This window comes from Cyanistes caeruleus, chromosome Z (assembly GCF_971803275.1).
Source record: "Cyanistes caeruleus chromosome Z, bCyaCae1.hap1.1, whole genome shotgun sequence".
In the NCBI taxonomy this organism is placed as follows: domain Eukaryota; kingdom Metazoa; phylum Chordata; class Aves; order Passeriformes; family Paridae; genus Cyanistes; species Cyanistes caeruleus.
In genome coordinates, this window is record NC_141732.1 from 34,319,231 (window position 1) to 34,340,829 (window position 21,599).

The 21,599-nt window shown below is 36.1% G+C and overlaps 1 protein-coding gene across 1 annotated transcript in view; it reads right to left on the reverse strand.

Moving 5' to 3' along the window:
- Window positions 1–1,134: 1,134 nt before the first annotated feature.
- MCCC2 (methylcrotonyl-CoA carboxylase subunit 2) overlaps window positions 1,135–21,599 on the reverse strand; it is a 35,758-nt gene continuing 15,293 nt past the window's right edge. The window contains exons 8-17 of the mRNA XM_086866828.1: window positions 17,382–17,446; window positions 16,356–16,455; window positions 15,327–15,422; window positions 14,035–14,107; window positions 13,762–13,838; window positions 11,595–11,661; window positions 11,167–11,323; window positions 10,265–10,379; window positions 8,933–9,018; window positions 1,135–1,568 (exon numbers count right to left, since the gene is read on the reverse strand). Of these exons, the coding sequence (XP_086722954.1) occupies window positions 1,451–1,568; window positions 8,933–9,018; window positions 10,265–10,379; window positions 11,167–11,323; window positions 11,595–11,661; window positions 13,762–13,838; window positions 14,035–14,107; window positions 15,327–15,422; window positions 16,356–16,455; window positions 17,382–17,446 (954 nt within the window). The 3' untranslated portion in view covers window positions 1,135–1,450. The remainder of the gene's footprint in view (window positions 1,569–8,932; window positions 9,019–10,264; window positions 10,380–11,166; window positions 11,324–11,594; window positions 11,662–13,761; window positions 13,839–14,034; window positions 14,108–15,326; window positions 15,423–16,355; window positions 16,456–17,381; window positions 17,447–21,599) is intronic.

Here is a 21,599-nt window from a genome sequence, read left to right on the forward strand (position 1 = left end):
CTTTCTAGTGGTGCAGAACACACCAGGCTTTGGATACATTTCATCTCAGTAAAAAGAGAGGGAAAATTGCTCTTTTAGTGCAATATGGAAGTGTGCCAGAGACCACACAGCTCAACATATACTAGGCTGTCTACATCGTCTATAACCTACATTGAAGATCCACATTCCAAACAATTATTTCATTTTATCTTTTGCATCTGTCTGAGACACAACTGGAAAGGCTGGTAGGTAGCAGACCTTCAATCCTCCTCCTGGATCCAAGGAGAACTCCACTCCACACAAGCCTAGGAAGATTACAGCTAGCACCTAACCCCAGGTGATCATTCCTCTTAGCAGTCTTTCCCCACAGGCCAGCACAGGATAGGAACTCTATTCATGTACACTGGCTCTTCTTGGATTTGACTCTCATTAAAGGATTTCTAGCAATGGCTATCTGGGCACCTGTAGAGCAAGCTAGATAAAATAAAATCACCTTCCTGTTCCCAGGAACAGTATGTAGAAGAAGTATGTATGTTGTTTCTACAAGGTGCAATGTTGCCGAAGAGAACAAATTAAATGACAGACACTGAATTATTGAAAACTTTACACTCCCAACAAATAAAAAAATAAATCAGAATAACCAAAGCACTCTACCCTCTTAAAATTCCTCAAGTCAGTGGATTTCAGGCTTCTGCTCTGAGCAAAGCATTGATCCTTGTGGAGAAAAACATTCTGTCTTTGTGAAACCAAAATTACCAGAAGGACCTCATGCCAAGATGTTTAAACACCTTTGCAGTCCTCACACATGCTCTCAGTATGTCTCAGCTCTCTGCTGATTTCACAGATACCAGGGCACACCTCCCCTCTCTTCCAGAAAACATGCACCCCTCAGGTTCAATAGTTGTTTTGACTTCAGGGAAGCACACAGGAAAGCTTCTTATTTTTGGATGAAAGCCAGAACAAGATGACAACAACTGCATGAAATCTGCAATTTCATGCTGTGTTGAAATCCCTGGCTGCCCTTACAACACTTCCCTTTCACAAAAATTATTTATTAGCAAATGTGGGTTTTCTTTGTTGGACTGCAAAAGTACTTTACATTTATAGGAGACATACAAAAAACAATTACGCATAGGAGCCGATAAACACCAAATATATAGCTTATTTTGCACATTTATTTATATAAGACATAGTATCACTTGTTTCTTGTCAAACATGAACTATAATGCTAGAACCTACAATTTATTAAAGCAATGCAGTAACATAAGCACTTAAATGACTAATATCAAATCACTATCAAAAAACTGAAGCACTTTGTGACAATTGCAATCAGTGAAAATAATGATGAAAATTTCATTAAAAACAGCATCTTACAAATCTTTATTTTTAATCACCACAATATTGTAGTTAGTGTGCTGCCCAGCCTCAAATCAAATACACAGAGGTAATTCTGATGATCACTTGTTTAAGTTTACATCCTGAAAACTCCAAATTCTGTCTTCTTCGTGGGTGCATTTAGTGCTGCGCTGAGACTGAGGCCCAAAACCAGTCTTGTGTCAGCTGGATCAATAATTCCGTCATCCCATAATCTAGAGCAAAACCAAAAACATAACAAACCAGAACATTTCAGGAAATCAACAAATCAACATATACAGCTGGTATACTTTCACACCCATGAAACTGGAAATGCTCCATATTAAAGAAAGAGGAGTAAAGAGCTAAATTATACTTTAAAAAAAAAAAATGGAGTCAATTCACACTCTTCTTCAATGCAATATAATGGTGTGCATTCCTCCATGGAATTTGTCTTCTAGAACAGCATATACACCTTAGGTAAGTGAAGAATGTCAGACATTTATTTTTAATAGATTCTTCACACTTAATCATCTTCTTCAAGAAAAAAAGCCTTCTTTGCTTGTTAATGTTCATATGGAGAATGACCATCTGTCAATGACCTAATTCTATTAAGAATGCTTGCACTTTAAGGATTATATCACATCATTATTTACACTACTCAGGTTAATTCAACTGACAGATGAGAATGATACAAGTGTTTATTCTATTGTCATTAAAAAGCCTGAATAAATGTCAAGTATTTTCATTACTTCTGTGGTGAGTTAACCTTTGTTGGATTCCAGGTGCCCATGGGGCTCTCCTCATTCTGAGCCAGACAGAAGAGAGGAAATAAGATGGAAAACAATAGGTTGAGATAAGACAGATTACTAAAGTGTAAGTTTGCAGGTGCACAAAGAGAAAAAAAAGTTAGCAAATTTATTCTCTACTTCCCATCAGCAAGCCATGTCCAGTCACTTACCAAGAAGCAGGGCTTCAGCATGAACGGCATTTGCTTGGGAAAACAAACACTGTAAATAACCAATGTTCCAACTTCCTCCTTCTTCCCTTAGCTTTTGGAACTGAGCTGAAGTCATATGCTATGAGATATTCCTTTTGTTAATTTGTATCAGCAGACCTAGTTGTGTCCCCTCCCAGGATCTTGCCCACCCCAGAATGCTGATGTGGGGAAAATGTTGGAGAGAGAGAGGCTGGTGCTGTGACAGCACTGCTCAGTCAAGACAACACCGCTGTGCTGTCAACACCTTTCCAGATACTAATGTAAAGCACAGCAGTATGAAGGCTGCTCTGGGAAAATGAACTCCACCTCAGCAAGACCCAATACAATTTCTTTCATTTATTTTATCATTAAGTTCATTTCTAAACAACTGGAAGATCCTACCCTCCTTTACCCAGGCCTGAAGGCAATTAAATTATAAATGAGAAATTGTCAAATTCCCAGTTACCCAAAATTGCCAACAGCTGTAAATCGTCTCTTTGATATTATGCAAAAATTAAGGTCTTAGTGGCATCAGTTCTCAATGACAGTTCCATCCTACCTAAATTAAAATCCATGTTGGAATTTCCAGCAGGCCATGAAACTGTAAATACTGTTATTTTCCCAGCAAGATATTTAAACAAGATACCACACTGCTCATTGAAAACCAGTCTTACTTAAACACATACTTTAAGCAGCATCTGCAGAATACATGCACAGTATCTTTGGTTAAGAGAGGGATGCTCCTCCTCCACCCCATCTTTCCCTACAGAGACTTATTTTGTAGTCTTTGTGAACTTACTTCAGTGTTGGCTAATGCTTAATTCTTTGTGGAAAATTTAAAAATACAGCAACAGTCATGAATAGGGAGCAAAGACTGACTCTACCAAGAGAAGAAATAGCCCTTCCCTTCTAATTGAAGCTCCATCTGCAGATTTTCTGTTGTTTGGAGATAAATTTAGCAAAATCTATTAGACAGGAAACAAGACATTTTGCACTCCACTTTCAATCCTAAATATGCCAACCTCATCCCCAAGAGCACTGCAAACTGTACATAAATACATACTGATAAACTCAAGGCAGCAGCAGACACTTGAATGTTTTCCATATTTGCTTTATTTTGCCATTTGCTGTAAAAGCAATATTGATCAAATCAGATAAATACACTAAGAGACTGAGAATGTATGCTTTTTATTTTACAAGGTGTATCTATCCTAAGATGCACAAAATGAATTGCAGCAGAAGACACCTTTAACAAGACCAGGCACAGGGGTTCAGGCACAGCAGTAGGAGCATGCTTTCTAACTATTGAATAGAAGAGGAATAGGACACCTAGCTCAGACAGAATATTCTGCTATAAAAAGATCTTATCATGGTGCAGCTTCCCAAGCAGGAGACTGTTAAACTAAATAGGGCACAAGAGCAAGACTGAACTACAGAAGAAGAAAGGGTTTGGAGAAGGGAAGACCTTGTGCTAACTAGGCAAAATCAGGCTCTTTCTTTTTTGGGAGTGAAAACCTAATCTTGATTTAAGAAGTCTTGCACCACACTAGTTGTGGCACCCACTGACCTGGCTATCAGGTCCCGAAAAGCAGAGAACGAATTCTGGACAAATGAAAGAATCATAAAATGGTTTGGGTTGGAAGGGACCTTAAAGATCATCTAGTTCCAATCCCCTCACTGTGGGCAAGGACAACTTCCACTAGACCAGGTAGCTCAGAGCCCCATCCAACCTGACACTGAACACTTCCAGGGATGGGGCAGAGGATCGATTCTCTGGGCAATCTCTTCCAGTACCTCTCCACCCCTGCAGTAAAAAAGTTCCTCAAATGTAAAAAGGAGAAAAACTTCTCGCATGGCAAAAAAACCCAAAACAACTCTGCTATAAACCCAAACCACTAATATAGGAAAACTGTAACTCTGTCTAACTTCCCATTTTAGGATTCTCAGTCAGTATCTCCCTTCTAGTGGACTACTAACCCAAGGAGTGGAATATTCTAACAGTGACACTTGCACCTGCATGGAAGTTACTAACAGCAAATTCTGTTTCAGGTGACACAAGAGCTATCTGTATTGTAACGTGGATGAAGTGCATGGTCTAAGCTCCTGCTGTCTGACTCCTGTGAGTAACTTCTTTCCTAACTGTATCTTTAAATATTAAGTAGTACACTCATTAAAATATTTGAGCTTATTTGGGCAATACTCAACTGAAAAGACTCAGAGGAAGTGCATCTTACCATACAAAAGCAAAAGCAGTTAGAAGCTTTTTTTTTGTTCAAAATAGCTGAAGAAAAATGTAATTTGGTTTTACAGAGACTTACTTAAGACATGTGTGAATTTTTTTGATTTTTCTCAAGACAATGGTTGTAGCTCTTCATATAATCTATCATGACAGAATGGCCAAGAGAGTATTTTTTATACTTTCAGCTTCAGAGAGTATGCATTACCAAAATTCAATGCATATGCTTTTTTTCCCTTCACCTTGTATTTATATTTTGATTTAGTTAGGATGAATATAGTGAAATTAATCTGACAAAGGAACGGAGAAGATTCTCCTTAATAATGAAGATAAAAATAGTTTTGTGAGGTCAAATCAATCCCAACCTTCTGGTTTTTTAAGACTATGCAAAAAAACCCCAACTTTATGAACAATCTCATTTCTTTGTGAACGATCGCTATTTTTAAGCAAATTTTGGTTTTTTGACTGTTACAAGTTTGTTTGCTCTTCATATTAACTCTTTTTTTCTTCAGTAAATACCTGCAATTAACTTTCTTACTTATGAAACACACTGAAACAGAATGAGGGAATTCATAATACTTAAAATGTTCAACACATTTGCTCATGGCCTGGAAATGGCAGGGATGGACTGACTCCAAAAGAATCACCAACTTAGTGCAGTGCCTTGCAAGTTGCAACTTCATAGTGATTACTGCTGTAATAAATACCCAAACATGAAGCACATTTTAATGTCAGATTTAGGGTTGGTTGTTTTTTTGTAACAATACGATTTATATTGACAACTGTAGAGATTTTATGTTGCATGGAAGTCAAGCTGCTTTCATATGGCCACTCCTGGCTTCTACATCTCTTTGTTTAAAGAAAACTGCATTCTCTACTGGGATGTAACATTAATAATTAAACTATCTATTAAAGCCCCATTGCAGGAACATGAGTCACACTACACTCATAAAGTATCTGTAACTGAGATAGTGTGAGTAAAAGAAATGAAGTTGCCTAAAGTAAAATGCTTGTGTAATTTGTTAAGATGCAAACCATTGAAATCTTTTAAGAAACCTGTGAGCAGATTAATATAACTCATTAAAAAGGGTGCTGCCTAATGACTGCCATTAATTAAGACTGTTCATTGTGAAAGGTTCTAATCAAAAAATTGGTTAAAGTCTGATTAGAAAACACAACTGCAGGGAACAGTATTGACATCCTGTACGTATAGCAAGCTATCACTTATAAGCAAAATCATATAAACAGAATAAACAGGGATATTTTCTTGTCTTTAAGATTGTGAAGGCGTTTTCCTTTTCTCTCTTTATTACTGCTAAAAGCTTGATTCAAAGCCTAATGAAGTCAAGTAGAAGGGTCACATCAATCTCAATGGCTATTAAGGGTGAGGCAGACATTAGGTAGGAGGACAGCATGAGGAAGCCTCCAAACCAGCTGCACACAAGCAGCAACAAAGACACAAAATCTTTGTGCCATCTATCATTTCTGTTCTTTCAGAAATGCAAAGCTGTAATCAGAGTTTCCTTGGTGACCTGTTTGGTGGAGGGATCTTACAAAACAAAGGCTGTCTGGATTCAGTTTCAGTGTCCTGACATCTGGTTGACTGATGATGAGCTGAGTTTTACCATGCTTGGAGCCGCACAGGAATGGTCTGCAAAAGGGACAGGTTACTCCTCCCTGAATTACAGCAAATGCTTCTCATAAGCAGCTGCTGATGCTGGCTGAGGAAAAGGCTGTCTCTAAGGTGCAAGGTGAGTGGTACATCCTTCCCCCTGACTACAATTGCTGCAAAGACAGTAATCTATTTAATCTCATTGTTTCTGCTTGGACAGCCTACTCCACAGTAATGAAAACTTCTGTATTATTGATCTGACATCTTGCTTAGGAATTAGTTAATGCAAAGCATGAAAGGGCAGGAAACATGAGTATATCCACTGAAATACCCAATTAACTCTACAAGAGAGCAATTAAAAGCTCCTAGACAATGCAGACTGCACCTACTTGAATTGAAAAGCCAGAGAAACCAGCCAGAACTGCTTTGACACGAGCCACTCACACACTGTTGTCAAAAGCACTCCTTTGTGAAAAGAGGCATTTCACCTTCATTGCTTATAGCCAGATAAGCCTCAGTGGGATTTCAGCTCTGACATTTGACTTCATATCTCAGCTTATTATCTTGAGTGTGGCGTCACATGAACACAACTACATGCAATCCAGACCCACGCTAGTTCTCAGCCAACTCACATCTGTGCACGTCACGTTTCCTTTCCAACAGGACACAGTAAGAAGTGCATAACTACCCTGCTTTTTCAAATAAATGACACATCACCTACCACTAAAAGCACTTTCTAAGGCCTAGGCTGGGAAAATTCACGCTATTTGCTGGGGTGACTACTAGATTTGCAACTTAATTTCACAAAATGGCCAGATATTCTGAAAATGTAAACTGGTAAAAGTTGTTCGTCAGAGAGCACAAAGCTGGTATTAAACACTCAAGTTTCATGTCTAAAAATCAGACATTATTAAAGATTTTAAATGTGGTATTTTTTAATGCTAATTTTAACTTTACATGTAAAACTGCTTTCTTACAGATTAGTAACTTACTGTTGTAAATACTGACAATCATCAGTCAGTTCCTTTTGGGAAAGGATAATTTTTTTATTGCTAATATATCTAAAGTATTGAATGCTAAATAAACCATGAGTAAAAGAGTCTGACTGTTTCCAGTGAACATATGAAAGAAAATGTAAAAAAAAAAAAAAAAGCGTATTATTCATCTTCTCTGGGGTAGGGATTAACTTTAAATACAGACAGTTTGACTCATTTTTTAAATGTTATTATACAAATGGATTATTCTTCTCCTTAAAATCCAGTAATAAAAAGTGATACTTTTTTTTTTTTTTTTCATTTTTCCTTCTTGCCTTAGAGCACAAGGTCAGCTATTAAAGGTCAGCTGTTAAAAACTTTTGTACTATTTACTACCTGTTAAAGATCAAGCCTGATGAAGGTATTCATTTGATGAAACATTAGAACTAATAACAATTTCCCAGGTATAAGTATCTCAGTTAAGTATATTCCATTATCCCTACAGAAGAGAGTAAAAGTTAACTGTAATTTCATATCTTCTAATCACAAAGAAGGAGCTCTTCCCAGGTTACCTGTCCCTGCTTCCACAGTGTGGACATTTCCTTCTTACTCCTCAGTTTGAGGAGAAAATCCTTGCTCAGCCACACCAGTTTCTAGCCTGCCATGCCAAATTTCCTACACATAGGAATAAAGAGCTCTTGTGCTCTAAGGGAAGTTTCTTTAAAGAACTGCCAGCTCTAATCAGCTCCTCTCTCCTTAAGGAGTTTCCCAGGTGATCTGGTCCACCAACCCTTTAAACAGCTGGAGGTTCACTCTTCCAAGTTTTAGGGTCTGGAGTTTCTCTTTGCCACCTCATTTTCCTTGAGATCCTGAGCTCAACCAGGGTGTCTGCTCTCTACAGCCCTGGCTGTTTCCAACCAGCACCTCTTTACTGAGCCCCTCTGCACTGGTGAGCGCCAGGAACGCCTCACCTCTGGCTGCTTTGTCTGATACCTGGACCAGGAAGTTGTTTTCTACCTATGCCAGGAGTCTCCTGGGTTGTTCACTGCCAGCTCTGCTGCTTTCACAGGTGATATCTGGGTCACTGAAATATGCTACTCTCCACCATCATTAGCAGCTGAGAGCTTGTGGAAAATCAGCTTTTGGATACCACAGAAACACATACAGCAGAAACATATGCAGGAACTTTAGCACTGGCAGGATGAAAGTAATGCAGAATAACCATCCAAAGGCCAAGAAAGCCCCCAAGCCACTTTCCAGATGTATCTGGATCACTTCACAATGCCACCTTGTTTCATTAGCCTAACTAGTTCCTGGCCATTTACTATTATTCCATCAGCCTGAGCATGAAATGCTGCAAAAGACTTCTCAGCAAACATGAGTATGCTGCACCCATCAGCTAAAGCTCTACACCGTCACTGCTACCATCCAATACAATCACCTATCATGACCTGAAATTTGCCAATGGCTACAGGTCTTCTTCAAACTGCTACCTGCAGATACTACGCTGAGGAGAATGACACAAAACCTATCCAGAATAAAACACATCACATAGAAGCTCCGTGCTACCATGTAATTTTTACAGAACCAGCAAAGTTATTGCTGAAAGTGCATGCAGTCTTCTGAAACAGTTCATGGTACCAGGTCCCAGAGATAAGACAGACAAGACATTGGTTTAATTGCAGATCAAACACAATTTTTGATCCTGACTGCTCTGTTCTGCTGTTCTTTGATACCAAGAATTAGATGTCAAGTCTCGTGATTGCAATTAAGTTTTAGAATAGTTATTTGGATGTTACCTTGCACTGGAATAGTAAGGGTTTCCTTCCTCCTCGAACCTCCTTATGATTGGCTCCTTCAAAGCTGCTTCATCTGCTTCAGACAACTAAAAAACCACATGAAATATTCTTTAAAATCTTCTTCTCCAATGATAGCAGAGCTTATATGCAGCATCAACCTGAAGAAAGTGCCTAAATTATCTGCCCAAACTCTTTTTTACTCTTTTAGCATACAATTGTCAATTTTACATGTTTGACATCAAAATTAAAATAGCACTTTTCAAATCAAGTGTGTAGAAACACAGCAGGACAAACATATACTTAACTGAAGGCAAGAGTAATTGGTGACTAGCACTTGAAAAATTACTGAAGCTAGTGTATTGGAAAAAAAAAAATCTGTGTTGCCTTTGGCAAGATTTTTTAATAAAGTAAGTCTGTGCTATTCTAACACTGGGTTTCTCTATGATCCAAACTGGACACAGTAATTCAAAAAACTTTCAAGTTTGACTGACATTTAACTACCACTGATTATTGTTCTTGAACTTCTTTCTGGGTATCATGGATCTGGGAATTTAAGGCAGACAGAGATAAGGGTGAGTATGTTCTACCCACAGAAATAAACAAGTGTTGAAAAGTAATGACATTGAGAAAACATGTTCATACCGCTTCATTATTCTGATTAACTATTCCTGATAAATATGAACAATTTTAAGACATCACAATAAAACTAATTCTTATGGGATCAAGGCAGTAGTATAACCATAAACCTTGCAGTTAAAAAAAAAACAACTCAGCAGGAAAGTGTGTGAAGTGAAACTATAAAATATTAGTATAAGATTTAATAAAGTATGTTTATTATATAAACAATATACCTCTAATTTTCAATGAAAATTTTGAAATGAGCAGGAACTTTTCCAAACCACTCCAGACTTCCGCTGTTACAAGCTTTGTAATTCTTAATCAGTGAATCATCTGAAGATCAGCTTTCTCTAAAACTGCTGCCTTAATAATAACTGGAGACACTTTATCCTGTCATATTCCTTTTCATACTCCCAAACCAAGGAGTATTCCTGGTTGCTCATCTTGGGTAGAACTAATAACTTGGTGCACAAAGCACAAAAATACAATGATGTATGAAATACTCCTCTTTTTAAGCAGAGATAAGGAATGTTATGAATGATCTTCACATTTCAAAGAAGTAACCAGTAACATTTCACAAATTCATGTTTGTCAGTGTCCAGTGGCACTGGGATAGTTCACTGGTGTCTCACTCTCTTCCTCCCCTTCCTAGCTCACAACTCCAGTGAAAGAGTTAAGGGATAAAATGATAGATATGAAAGAAGAAAGACATACCTGTTTTCCCTCCCTTGCTTTTTGGTCCTTAGCTATTGTAGCTAGAACAGTTGCAGCTTGTTCCCCTCCCATCACTGATATGCGAGCATTTGGCCACATATATAGAAATCTTGGACTGAAAAAATACATATTTAACACTAAGGTAAGTCATATTTCCTGGTGAAGAACTAATTCTCACTCAACTAAGAATATGTTTTCATGCATGACAATTTTACAATATATCTTTTTTTAAGAGGTACATCTAACATACTTCAATGCTTGCAGCATTACATTTGAAAATGTAAAAATTCTGTTCATTTCCATTATTCAAACACCTCTTTTTTAAAAATTTCTCTTTCTTGAGTCTCTTCAGCTCATATTCCCAACAAACGGGAGTTTTTCTCCTAAACATCCTAAATAACTTAAATAGTATCAGGAACCTTGAAAAATAAAAAAAAACCAAAAAAAAACATTAGCTATGTCCAAAGGGTCAACAAAAAATCTTTAGGGGTAATACAAACCTTACTCATAAAAACAGGCTGACTGAAGTGAATAAGGAGTTTTTACACAAGCTGATATGCCTAAGAATGCAGAGTAAAGACCAGACTATCTTGCCCAATGATTGTTTAAGACTTCACCAGTTTTCCACCAAGAATTGAAATGGGAGAAAAGGATGTGAACAGGTTTACTACAGGTTTACTTTACTACAAGGTCTCCTCTGTCACCTAATTCAAGGTGAACCATGAGCCTTATCAGTCTCTACAAATTTCAGGCTATTATTTACTTATGAACATATTCATTAAGAATTCTTTCCTAAACAGCACAACTTCTTCAAGAGTTCAGGTGATTCTTCAGAATGGTACTTCAAATTATTATGGCTCTCAAATTATTTCAGTCTGCTATCAGTCTGAAGCAACACTTACCTATATGCTCTTCCACACATCCCATAGTTTCCAGCTCCATAAGAGCCACCAATAATGACAGTTATTTTAGGCACATTGGCACAAGCTACAGCAGTTACCATCTTGGCACCATCTTTTGCTATCCCTCCAGCCTCATATTCTCTGCCAACCATGAAACCTAAAGAAATACAACATGAACAAAAGGCTCACCAGCTTTATATTTAATACTGTCCCATACGTCACACTATGTGCGTCACAGCACATGCAGAAAGAACTGAATCATAAGACAAATCATACGGCAAGGCCTTCACCAGATGCCAACAGGCTGATTTCCAAACAGGCTGGAGATGTAGGTACTACAAAGCCCACAAGAAGCTGTCTAGAACACAGCGTCAACAAACAGCGAAGTCTACAACAAAGTGGTATCTCAAAAACTCAATCTCACTCACCTGTAATATTTTGCAAAAACACAATGGGAATATTTCTCTGGCAACACAACTGGATAAAATGTGTACCCTGTGGAGAGGAAAAAAAATAAAAGAGTAAACCATTAAAATCTGGACAAGTTAAGCTATCCCTACCAGCATTCTGAACTCTGTGATAAATCCTTCCCAAAGTATTTCCACCAGGAAGTGCTATACTACTTCTCTTTCACCCAAAGTTAACTGTAAAACATGAATTCACTGTAGCAGAAGTAAGAGACCTCCAAAGATGTGTGAAACCATGGGTAAAACAGAAATAATATCCTTAAAAAGCATTCTACTAACACTGAAAAGCTCAACTGCTGTGACTTGGCCAATATGCAGCTAAGCCATGGACAATGCCAGTGTAGCATCTGACACTGAGTTTGGCAAGACTCTGTTAGAGAAATCAAGACAATCTTTCCAAAAAACATCTCTCCATTTACTGTACAAAAGAAAAGCATCCTCTAAAACCGGGAAAGGCCCATATACATAATTTACTCATGGCCCTGACAATTGCTGTAACATTTTGTCCCTTTTCTGAAGGCAGATGCCCTCTCCCTATTTACTAGCAAAGGACCAATTTCCTAGCAAAGTTACAAATAGTAGATTCCAAGCATCTGTTTCAACCAACTAAATCAATGAAGTTCCTTGGCTTATTTAGACACTTGTTGGTAAACAAAAAAAAACCAAGGATATGAAGCACAACAACTATTGAAAAACATCTAACCTCTTGATTATATAAAACCTGCAAAGGTTATAAAAAGAAAAAGAAGAGAAAAATAGTTAAGTATAATCCTCTTCAGAGAAACACATGAATAACAAGGGGATGGTCATAGGAAAAATGTGCACTAACACATTACAAAAATGCAAGGGAAAAAAAAGGAGTATTGCTAAGGTATGTTGCTTATGGAACCAACATCATGGACAAAGGCTTTTCTAGAAGTGAATTTCCTTTTACAGTACTGATATGCCAATAAAAGTCAGAAAGTTAACATTCCTTACATTTTTTTCATTGTTAGGAAAAAATATTGCAGCACCAAATTGCTAGAAAAACAATGAAAGTATTAGAAATACTGCAAGTTATTTTTTACCTGGAAATAACAGTTAAAACAAATGTCAGATGAAAAAAATTTCATTTACTTCAGTGCTCCAAGTTGGAAGTTTTCCTTCAGCACATGAAACTCAATTTTGTATATTATTTTATAACAATAAATACAGTAAAATTACTTCCTTTCTCCACTTCTCTCATCAATGCTTCCTTTTCCTGTATATTCTCAGAAATAATTTCCTCACTATTAGCTCAAGAAGAGTGTTAGAACAAAACTAGCATATATAATCCCTTCTACAAAATATTCAACTGGCTGTTGTTTCTTGAAATAAACTAAAGCAAGCAACCCAGATCAAGGTAAACACCTTGCAATACCCAGATACTCTTTTATCACCATCATTCCCTGAGTCCAAACTGCAAATCACTGTTAATAAAATAATAAAATCACAATATTTCTTCACATACAGCCTTTCATTCACAAAACAGTTATTTTAGCTCACACACACACACACATATATATATATATATATATATATACATATATATATATATATATATATATATATATATATATATATATAGCTCACAGACTTGAGAGACTGCACATTATTTTTCTGAGGCAGGAGATGCTGCAGCAAAGTATGAAAATTAGAACTCTGGTAAACCAATGAACTGAATATTGGAACCCAGCTTTTAGGTTTTCCAGTTACTACAAAAACAATTATGTGATTTTCCATAGCCCTTCATGGTTTAGAGGTCAGAAATACCCAACAGGGTATTTGATGTAATAAGGATGGACATGTCTTGTAAGAGATATAAGTTTCAGGATATACTATTTCAACTACACTGTATTCACACGAATCCAAACCCTGTTCTGCTGTTGGCCTATCTTCTTCACATCAGAATAATCTACCAAGCACTTTCTCTGAAATATGGTCATTTTTTTTTACAGCTTATTAACAGCTTATACCTGTTCCACATTTTCATGACAAACGTAGAGCCATTCTCTTTCATTATTTAAAAAAGTTCCTCATCTCAAGAGTAAGTTGTCCACCAGAAGTTTTGTTTCTCAGTGGCAAATAAGCTAATAATCTATAAATTTACCTTTTTTGCCGACTCTGAGAAAAGAACTCCATTGTTTCCAATAATTCCTACTGGGTAACCAAAAATTCTTGCAAATCCTAAAGGAGGGAGATTAATTTGTAAAATTCCACATGTATTTATTTTTCCATAGCATATAAAGGTAACACTTTATCCTGGTAACAGAAATTGCTACTCTTCTGACGATAAACATCATTAAAAATATCAGTGAGTGTGCCAGAATAAATCCAACTATAAATCCAGTGGAAACATATACATAATTATATTTCTACTTACCTGTAACTAAAGTATCTCCATACAAAGCTTTGAATTCATCAAATCTGCTTCCATCTACAATTCTAGCAATGACCTCAAGAAAAAATGGAAAAATAACATTAAATTCCTAATCCTTCAAGGTTTCAAATTTGTTTAGAAAGGAAGACAATGATAACATATAACTTAAAATCCTTCCATTTAAAGAACATCAAGCAGCCCACATATTAACAGGTTGGATGGCAGGCAAAGCCCATTTAGTTTTTTATGTGTGATTCATCTACGTGTTTATGAAAAATGGGATTTCAAGATTAAGAACGTTCTAGCCAAACAGCTAAATTACACAGGAACAGCATTTTCCTGATTAGCTGAATTTCAAAGAAAAATCTCTGCTTATATTAAACATTAATCAATAGCCTCTCATTTGTAAAGAAAAACACATATAGACTCATGATTCACTTTCTTAGAGATATGATTATTTCTGGGCTTGCTTGAATTTGCGACATACAAAAATAATGAAGATCTGATTTGAGGTTCCTCTGATGCAAAGGAGGCATTTTTATAAATACAGATCCACTCCTAGCAAGACATTTGCCACAAGATACTTATTTCAAGATTAAAAGAACATAAATCTGAACTACTCCAACTTCTGAGAGTGAAGTATGCAACTCAGTAAAACTCTTCATCTCTTTTTCCCCCTTAATGCACAGCAAATCCTAGTAATTCATGCCAAATATTTTAAGACATAGATATATATTAAGACTCTTTCTAAAATACATACTTGGCTAGTAGTGAAAAAGGCTCTGAATGTGAGATTTGTGCAAAATATGAGAAAGCATGTTGGTTCAGATGAAGGTTCCATGGCAGATAATTACACCAGACCTACAGTAGAGTACAATAGTCTTTGTATGCAGTTAGGAGAAGGCTCAGTTGTTTGGTGTGCTTATACTCCATAAATATTTAAACAATTCATCTTTCACAGGACTGACAGAAAAAGAAAGCCATCAGATCCCTGGCCAAATACTTTGCCAATGAGGAGTTCCTGAAATGGGAACTCAATGTTTCAACAAATGAATGTCAGCTTTTTCAGAATGTTACCAATCTCTCATTCTTGTTCATCCTTCTTAAAAGTATTACCAAAAACTATTATACTTTCAACAAGTCACTACTATTGCAATGGGTCTGCTGGACAAAAGTATAAAGAAATATGTACCCAAATCAGATATTATCAATTATGACAATATAGAGAGTGATTTCCTACAAGTCAATGGATTCATGTATGTAAGGACATATGGATCTTTCGTTAATACTCATACCTCTTTGACATCAAAATTTCTTTTTAGCTGGTCACCAACTATTCCATATATTTCATCAGCTGGAAATAAAGGCTCTTCTGATGGTTCTATAGTGACCTATAGCAATTTAACAAAATAATTCACACAACGAAGGAAGCATCAGCTCACATTATGACTTAAAAATTCAAACAACAATCTGTCAACTTCTTTGAGCACAGCCTTCTCTTCACTGACAACATCAAAATGCTTGTACTGGCTTGTCATTTTACATAAAGATCAAATTTCCTAAACTGAAGGTTCATAACAGTTTCTCACTTACTGTTACCTTTTTCCTATTCCTGCATATACCTCCACATATGCTCCACTTCTTCTATGTTATAAAAAATTAGGTATGTCCTCCTATTTTCTTACTTTTCCCCCCATGCCCTCTAAGGCAAGCAGCATTCTGAAAAATGGGTGAAGATTTTGTCACATAACTGACTACAACATCTTACCCTCCTTGAGCTTCCATTCACCCTCTCATATCTCATACTAAAATAAAATATGGCAATTCCACCTCCATATGGTAGCCATCCCATTTACTACAAGGAATTCTTTAATCAACACAATTCATTATGAAGATTTAGATCTAGCCCCTTGGTTTTCAACTCTTGAATAATCTCAGAAAATGTCTATTCAAAAAGATCCTTTAGCAGGTATCTCATTTTAAGTCGATGGAAATGATAATGTGGGTTTAAAATTAAATTAAGTATCTTGCAAGACTGGATTAATCTAAAAGTGCAATTCTATGACTCTGAAGCATTCTTCTAGTTCCTTCACTCTTGCATATAATCCCAGTAGTTTTATTAAGAATAACACAGCAGGAATGTAATTGCAGAACTGAAGCATCAGAGAAATCTTTAAGAACAAAAACCATAACTTCCATTTCCAAATATGTAAAGTCATAGACAAAAAAAAAATTTGTTCTATAAAACAAGTGTTACATCAATCAGGCAGCGAAAAGCATTCATAATTTCAACAATGCAGTGTTTTCAGACTCCATACACTTACATCTACTTTCTTCTGGAGATTCAAACTCCTTACAACTTTCCTTGCCAGATGAAGTGCATGATTGTCATCCAAGGCATAATGATCTGTTACACCAGATTTTCTGTATATAAACAACAATGGCAAGATGAATACTTCAGGGAAAAAATAACCAACATAAATCAGACAATGAAAACTTGAAACGTTAAACCTTCTAAGACCTTGGAAATATAGATGCAACAATCCAGCTCTCTGTGTTTTATTATGAAATCAGTTTAAAAATAAAACCCATGCCTAACCTTTTTTTCAAAACAGTACATGCAAGTTATCCTACATGAAACATGCAAATGCAGGAAACAAAAAATCTAAATGAGAATATAAAATGTAACAAGCATTGTTCATATGCAGCAAAAATTAATTTCAATTATTAAAAAAAACATGTTTACAAAAATGGCATGAATGCCTTTTAAAATAATTCTTTATTCACTTCTAATTGGAGTAACAAATAAACATTTATTATACAGTAATATGTAACTTACTGTGCAGTAATACCTGATTTTGTTTATTATTAATTGCAGAAATCGAAAGTGCAAAGAAAAATTTTTGGGTTTGATAAGAAGTATCTTTTACAAAAAGCACAAGCTATTTTGATCTTGCTTGTAGTGAATTCCACATGGCAATAAGAAAGACACAAAAATGTATTATCTTTCTCAATACATATCATTCTGTTAACACTCAGTATTAAAGTCCTCCATATTATGCATGATGCTGCAGTACACTAGACATGTGAGTATTTTAAAGCAGTAAATAAAGGAGACAATGCTAACTAGAGTAACACAATCTAACTTTGATATTCTAACAATAAAACAATCAGCACCGAATAACAAAACAGAAATAATTTTCAAATGGTAAACACAATTTAACAAAGATCTAAAGCCAAAATAAAATAAAATAAGGGAAGGGCAGGGAAGGGGGAAGGGGGAAGGGGAAAGGGGAAAGGGAAGTCTAAAATATGGAAAATATTAATTCCAGGAAAATATTTCTTTAAACCTGCAGTGAAGATCTGCCCCTCCAAGTTCCTCTGCTGATACCTGTTCACCTGTTGCTGCTTTAACCTGACAGAAGGAAAGGAAAATGAGCTTCACAGTTGACACTTGTCTTGCATTAATATTTATACCATTTTAGGTACAGTAATAGCAGAGATCTTTGCAAAATGCTTCTTCATTGATCATATTTCCCTGTTTACTATCCCTCAGAGCATCAAAATATGACAACACAGAATCTTGTAAAGATTACTTTCTTCTTCAACTTTGCATGCTTATTCTAATGCTAATATGCAGTTTTTATTTACCAAGATACTCCCCACTGTTCTACTTACTGCTGTGTCCATCATTTGTGTGCATACTCTTACACATCCTTCAGATTCATAAACACTCATTTCACAAAAATCTTCTCAGCACTCAATATGAAATTTCAAATGGGATATTTACATGCACTGTTTCAAGCAAACAGTACCCCAGCTGAAACCTAGAATTTTTCAATTTTGCTTTCTCTACATAAACACTTCTGTGAATTTTAATTTACTCATTTAAATATTAACCATAGAATAATCATTAGAGGTTTTTATTTTCTAAACCTTCCAGTATATACACAATAATTCAGTAATAATGATTTTCCTTAAAGAGCACATCAGTGGTACGTAACTGCTTGGATCAAGTATGATGTCTTTATAAAAGTACCTGGACTCCACAATCCTAAGCCTAGATCTGTGTAATCTTAGACCTGAAAGGGCAATTTCAGAGTGAATGGTCTCCTTCTTAAAAGAGAGCAGTATTATTTACTACTGGGGTTAAAAAAAACCCCGGAAGACTTCTTGAGGCATTTCTACTCAACAGTAAGTGCTTTGAAAAGGATTCATTGAAAGCTGAAGAAACCATTATTCATCACCCACAGAGAGTACAGAGGTAAACTACAGGCACGGGAAGGGAAAACTATCATCATTTCCAAAAGAGATTTCAGTTTCCAAGTTTCATATCTAAAAATGAAGCACACTAATTATATATATACATATATACACACACACACATATATACACACACACACGTATATATATTTATATATATACACATATTCTCATACATACACTTCCAAACTGTCAAGCTTACAAATTTAAGTACAGATATTTCTTCAACAGTGGATTTTTGCTTTGAAATTTTAATTACCCATGGAATATGAAGGTGTGGCATACTAATTAATGGAAAGTTTCTGTCAGAGACTCAATTAACTTGAATCTTCATTAAACAGTGAACATACCAAGATACTTTCAAGAGAAGTGAGGAAGATTTCTTCACTGGAAGGGTTATGCAGCATTGGAACAGGCTGTCCAGGGTACTGGCTGAGTCACCATCCCTGGAGGAATTTAAGTGCCTACAGATGTGGCATTTAAGGGTTTAATACACAGTTTACTGGTGCATTTGGCATTGAGGTTATTGGCCAGATTCAATTACCTTTAGGGTGTATTACAGAATAAGTGATTCTATCATATTCTATGAAATAATTACATATATCTGTCATTCTGCAATGAGTTATATTATTAACTATTGCAGAACTTGGCACAAAGCTGAACAGCACAATGATTTCCATTGACACAGAAACCCAGAGATTAATTTTAAAATATTTTTCAAAATTTAAAAATATTTAAAAATTTTTTATTTTTCCAGAGATGAAGTTTTCCTTCTCCAAATCACAATATTGGAACTGTGGACTCTATCCACCATATGAGATTGCAAAGTTTAACTCCTCTGCTCAAAGCAGAGTCAATGAGAGAGGGTTGCTAATGTCATAACTGACGTAATTACCATGAGTTTTGAACAGCTCAAGAATGGAGACTCCATAAACACCCTGAACAACCTGTATTGGCACAACCATCCTTGCAGCAAATGTCTTCTTACAACTAAGCAGAACTTCCTGTATTTCAGTTTGTGCCTGGCAGCCTCTTTACCTATCACAGGGTACCAGTAAGAAGCTTGGCTCTACTACCTTTACGCCCCCTTGCAAAATATGGATAGATTTGCCCTAAGACACATTTTCAGCTGATTGAAAAGTCTCATGTCTCTCACACTCTCCTCACTTTACAGATGTCACGCCTTTCATCATCTTCATGGAATTTCACTGGCTCACTCAGGCTTATTCTGGAGTGCCCAGAGCTGCACCATGCAGCCCAACTGTGTCTTATTCTGTCAGAGTAGGTAAGAACAAGTATTTGCACCATCACCTTTCCAGATACAGAAGTGGAGCAGAGCATTCTACAAAGTGTAGATTTAAGTAACAGTTAAAGTTACTTGGAGTTAGTGGTTGAAGTTACCTTAAAGTTCATTGAATTCTAACAGAATGCAACTAACTGCAAGTAAGAGCCTCAAGAAGATATGTGGGCATTTTCTAAGAAACACTGTTCAGCTAGACATTATTAAAAGAAATAAACATAAACTTGAGCTATAATATGCGTTTTCCACAACAGACGAGGCCAATATGTAGGGAAGTCCCCAGTACACAAATACACACAAATTTGAAAAACTTGTTGCCTCTTTTTACCAAACTTTTGTTCACCTCTGAGCACAGAAAGTAGCAAATTTTCCCTCAGGAAGGAAGAATCAGAAGTTCCTGGAACAAGAACCTATAGGTCTACATGGCATCCTGAACTGTTAAGCAGTACTGCTGAAGATGAGGACAGAGATACTCCATTTAAGAAAGAGCAGAAGAATGGCCCTGAATATTACTGCTACTGTGACTTGTAGCACTTGTCCTCTTCTATCGAGTTAGTTTATGAAGTCATTACTCCTCACCTTTCCAAAAAAGGAGGCCAAGAGAACTTCCATTTTAGACAGTGGACTGTACCTATAATTCACATTTTTTTTTTATCATACACATCTCAAAGACTAATTACAAGTCACACCAGGGATTTTTATTTCTTCACTTCCTCGGGATGTTTTGTTTTAGGCAGGTAAGCAATAAAATCCAATCCAATTTTCTTCATATAAGAAAGACATTTTGGGGAACAGAGCTTACTCAATAATGGCTACAGTATCTGTTACAGCATGGAATGGGAGTTTGTCTGGGAGTCTGAAGTAGTTTTGACACTTAGAAGAAGGCAAGTAGAATATTTTCAGTGAGAATATGAAAAGCTGTACAGAACAGAAAGGCTGACAGGTGGAGATAATAAAGTTTGATCTATACGCACAAAGATAAGGATCATTACATCTGCAGGTTGCTAAGAAACAAATTAAATTGGAGGATAGCTGTGAAATCTTCCTCTGAAAACAGGGAAAGATTTTAAAACTTTCTAACTTCACAACACCCTTGCAGTCACTGACTTGTCTAGTCAAGTCCTCCCCTTGAGGCCTGTCTCGGGTCACCCTTTTCCAGAAGTCTATCCTGGCAAAAGTCTCATGTGCTACATCTCAGTGGCACACATGTATGATCTAAATTTCTTTGTGATGTTAAATGATTCCCATTCCCAGAAAATAAGCATCTAGCTCTCTTTTTTATATCTTCCAAGCCAGCTTTCTGGGTCACACTGAGTATTAGATGTCTTACTTGAAAACCTTTTGAAAAAGTTTGTACTTGGACAGCTCAAGTGTTCCTGCCAACCAGGGCAGTTATTCTTAGTTATGGTAACAAAAATACCAACACTCTGATGTACAAAGTTTGTGTCTTTCATCACACTAGTTTTCTTATCTCACAGGAAAGATGTACAAGCCACATGTTGCTCACTCAACTCAACTAATATTATTCTCAAATAGTATCTTCATTCATGTTTATGCTACTTTTCAACAAACAACTCCAAATATCTAAATTACAGTGATAAATTTATAGAGAATTACTTTCTGAGGAGGATTTGTCAATATTTACCTATAAACAAGTGGAAAAATACTAATACAAGATAAAAAGAAACAGAAGCCTAGGTAAGACATTAGAAACAATTACTGTCAACAAAATTCTAACAACAAAATCCTAATGAGCTGTAAATAAATTAGCATTACATTTCATAGTTGTTATTCATTATTTCATCTGCTTTTCCTGATTACTTTGTTCTTCTTATCAACTTGGAAATCCTCCACCAAAATATTAAATTATTTCAAACTAAATGCCTTTTTTTTTAAGGTAGACAACAAAGTATCTTTATTCTTTCAGGTGTGTATCCCATGCCCCTGCTTTCCATTTGCCAGTTAAATTCTAAATTTATTCAAGATGTTCAAATGTAAGGCCTTT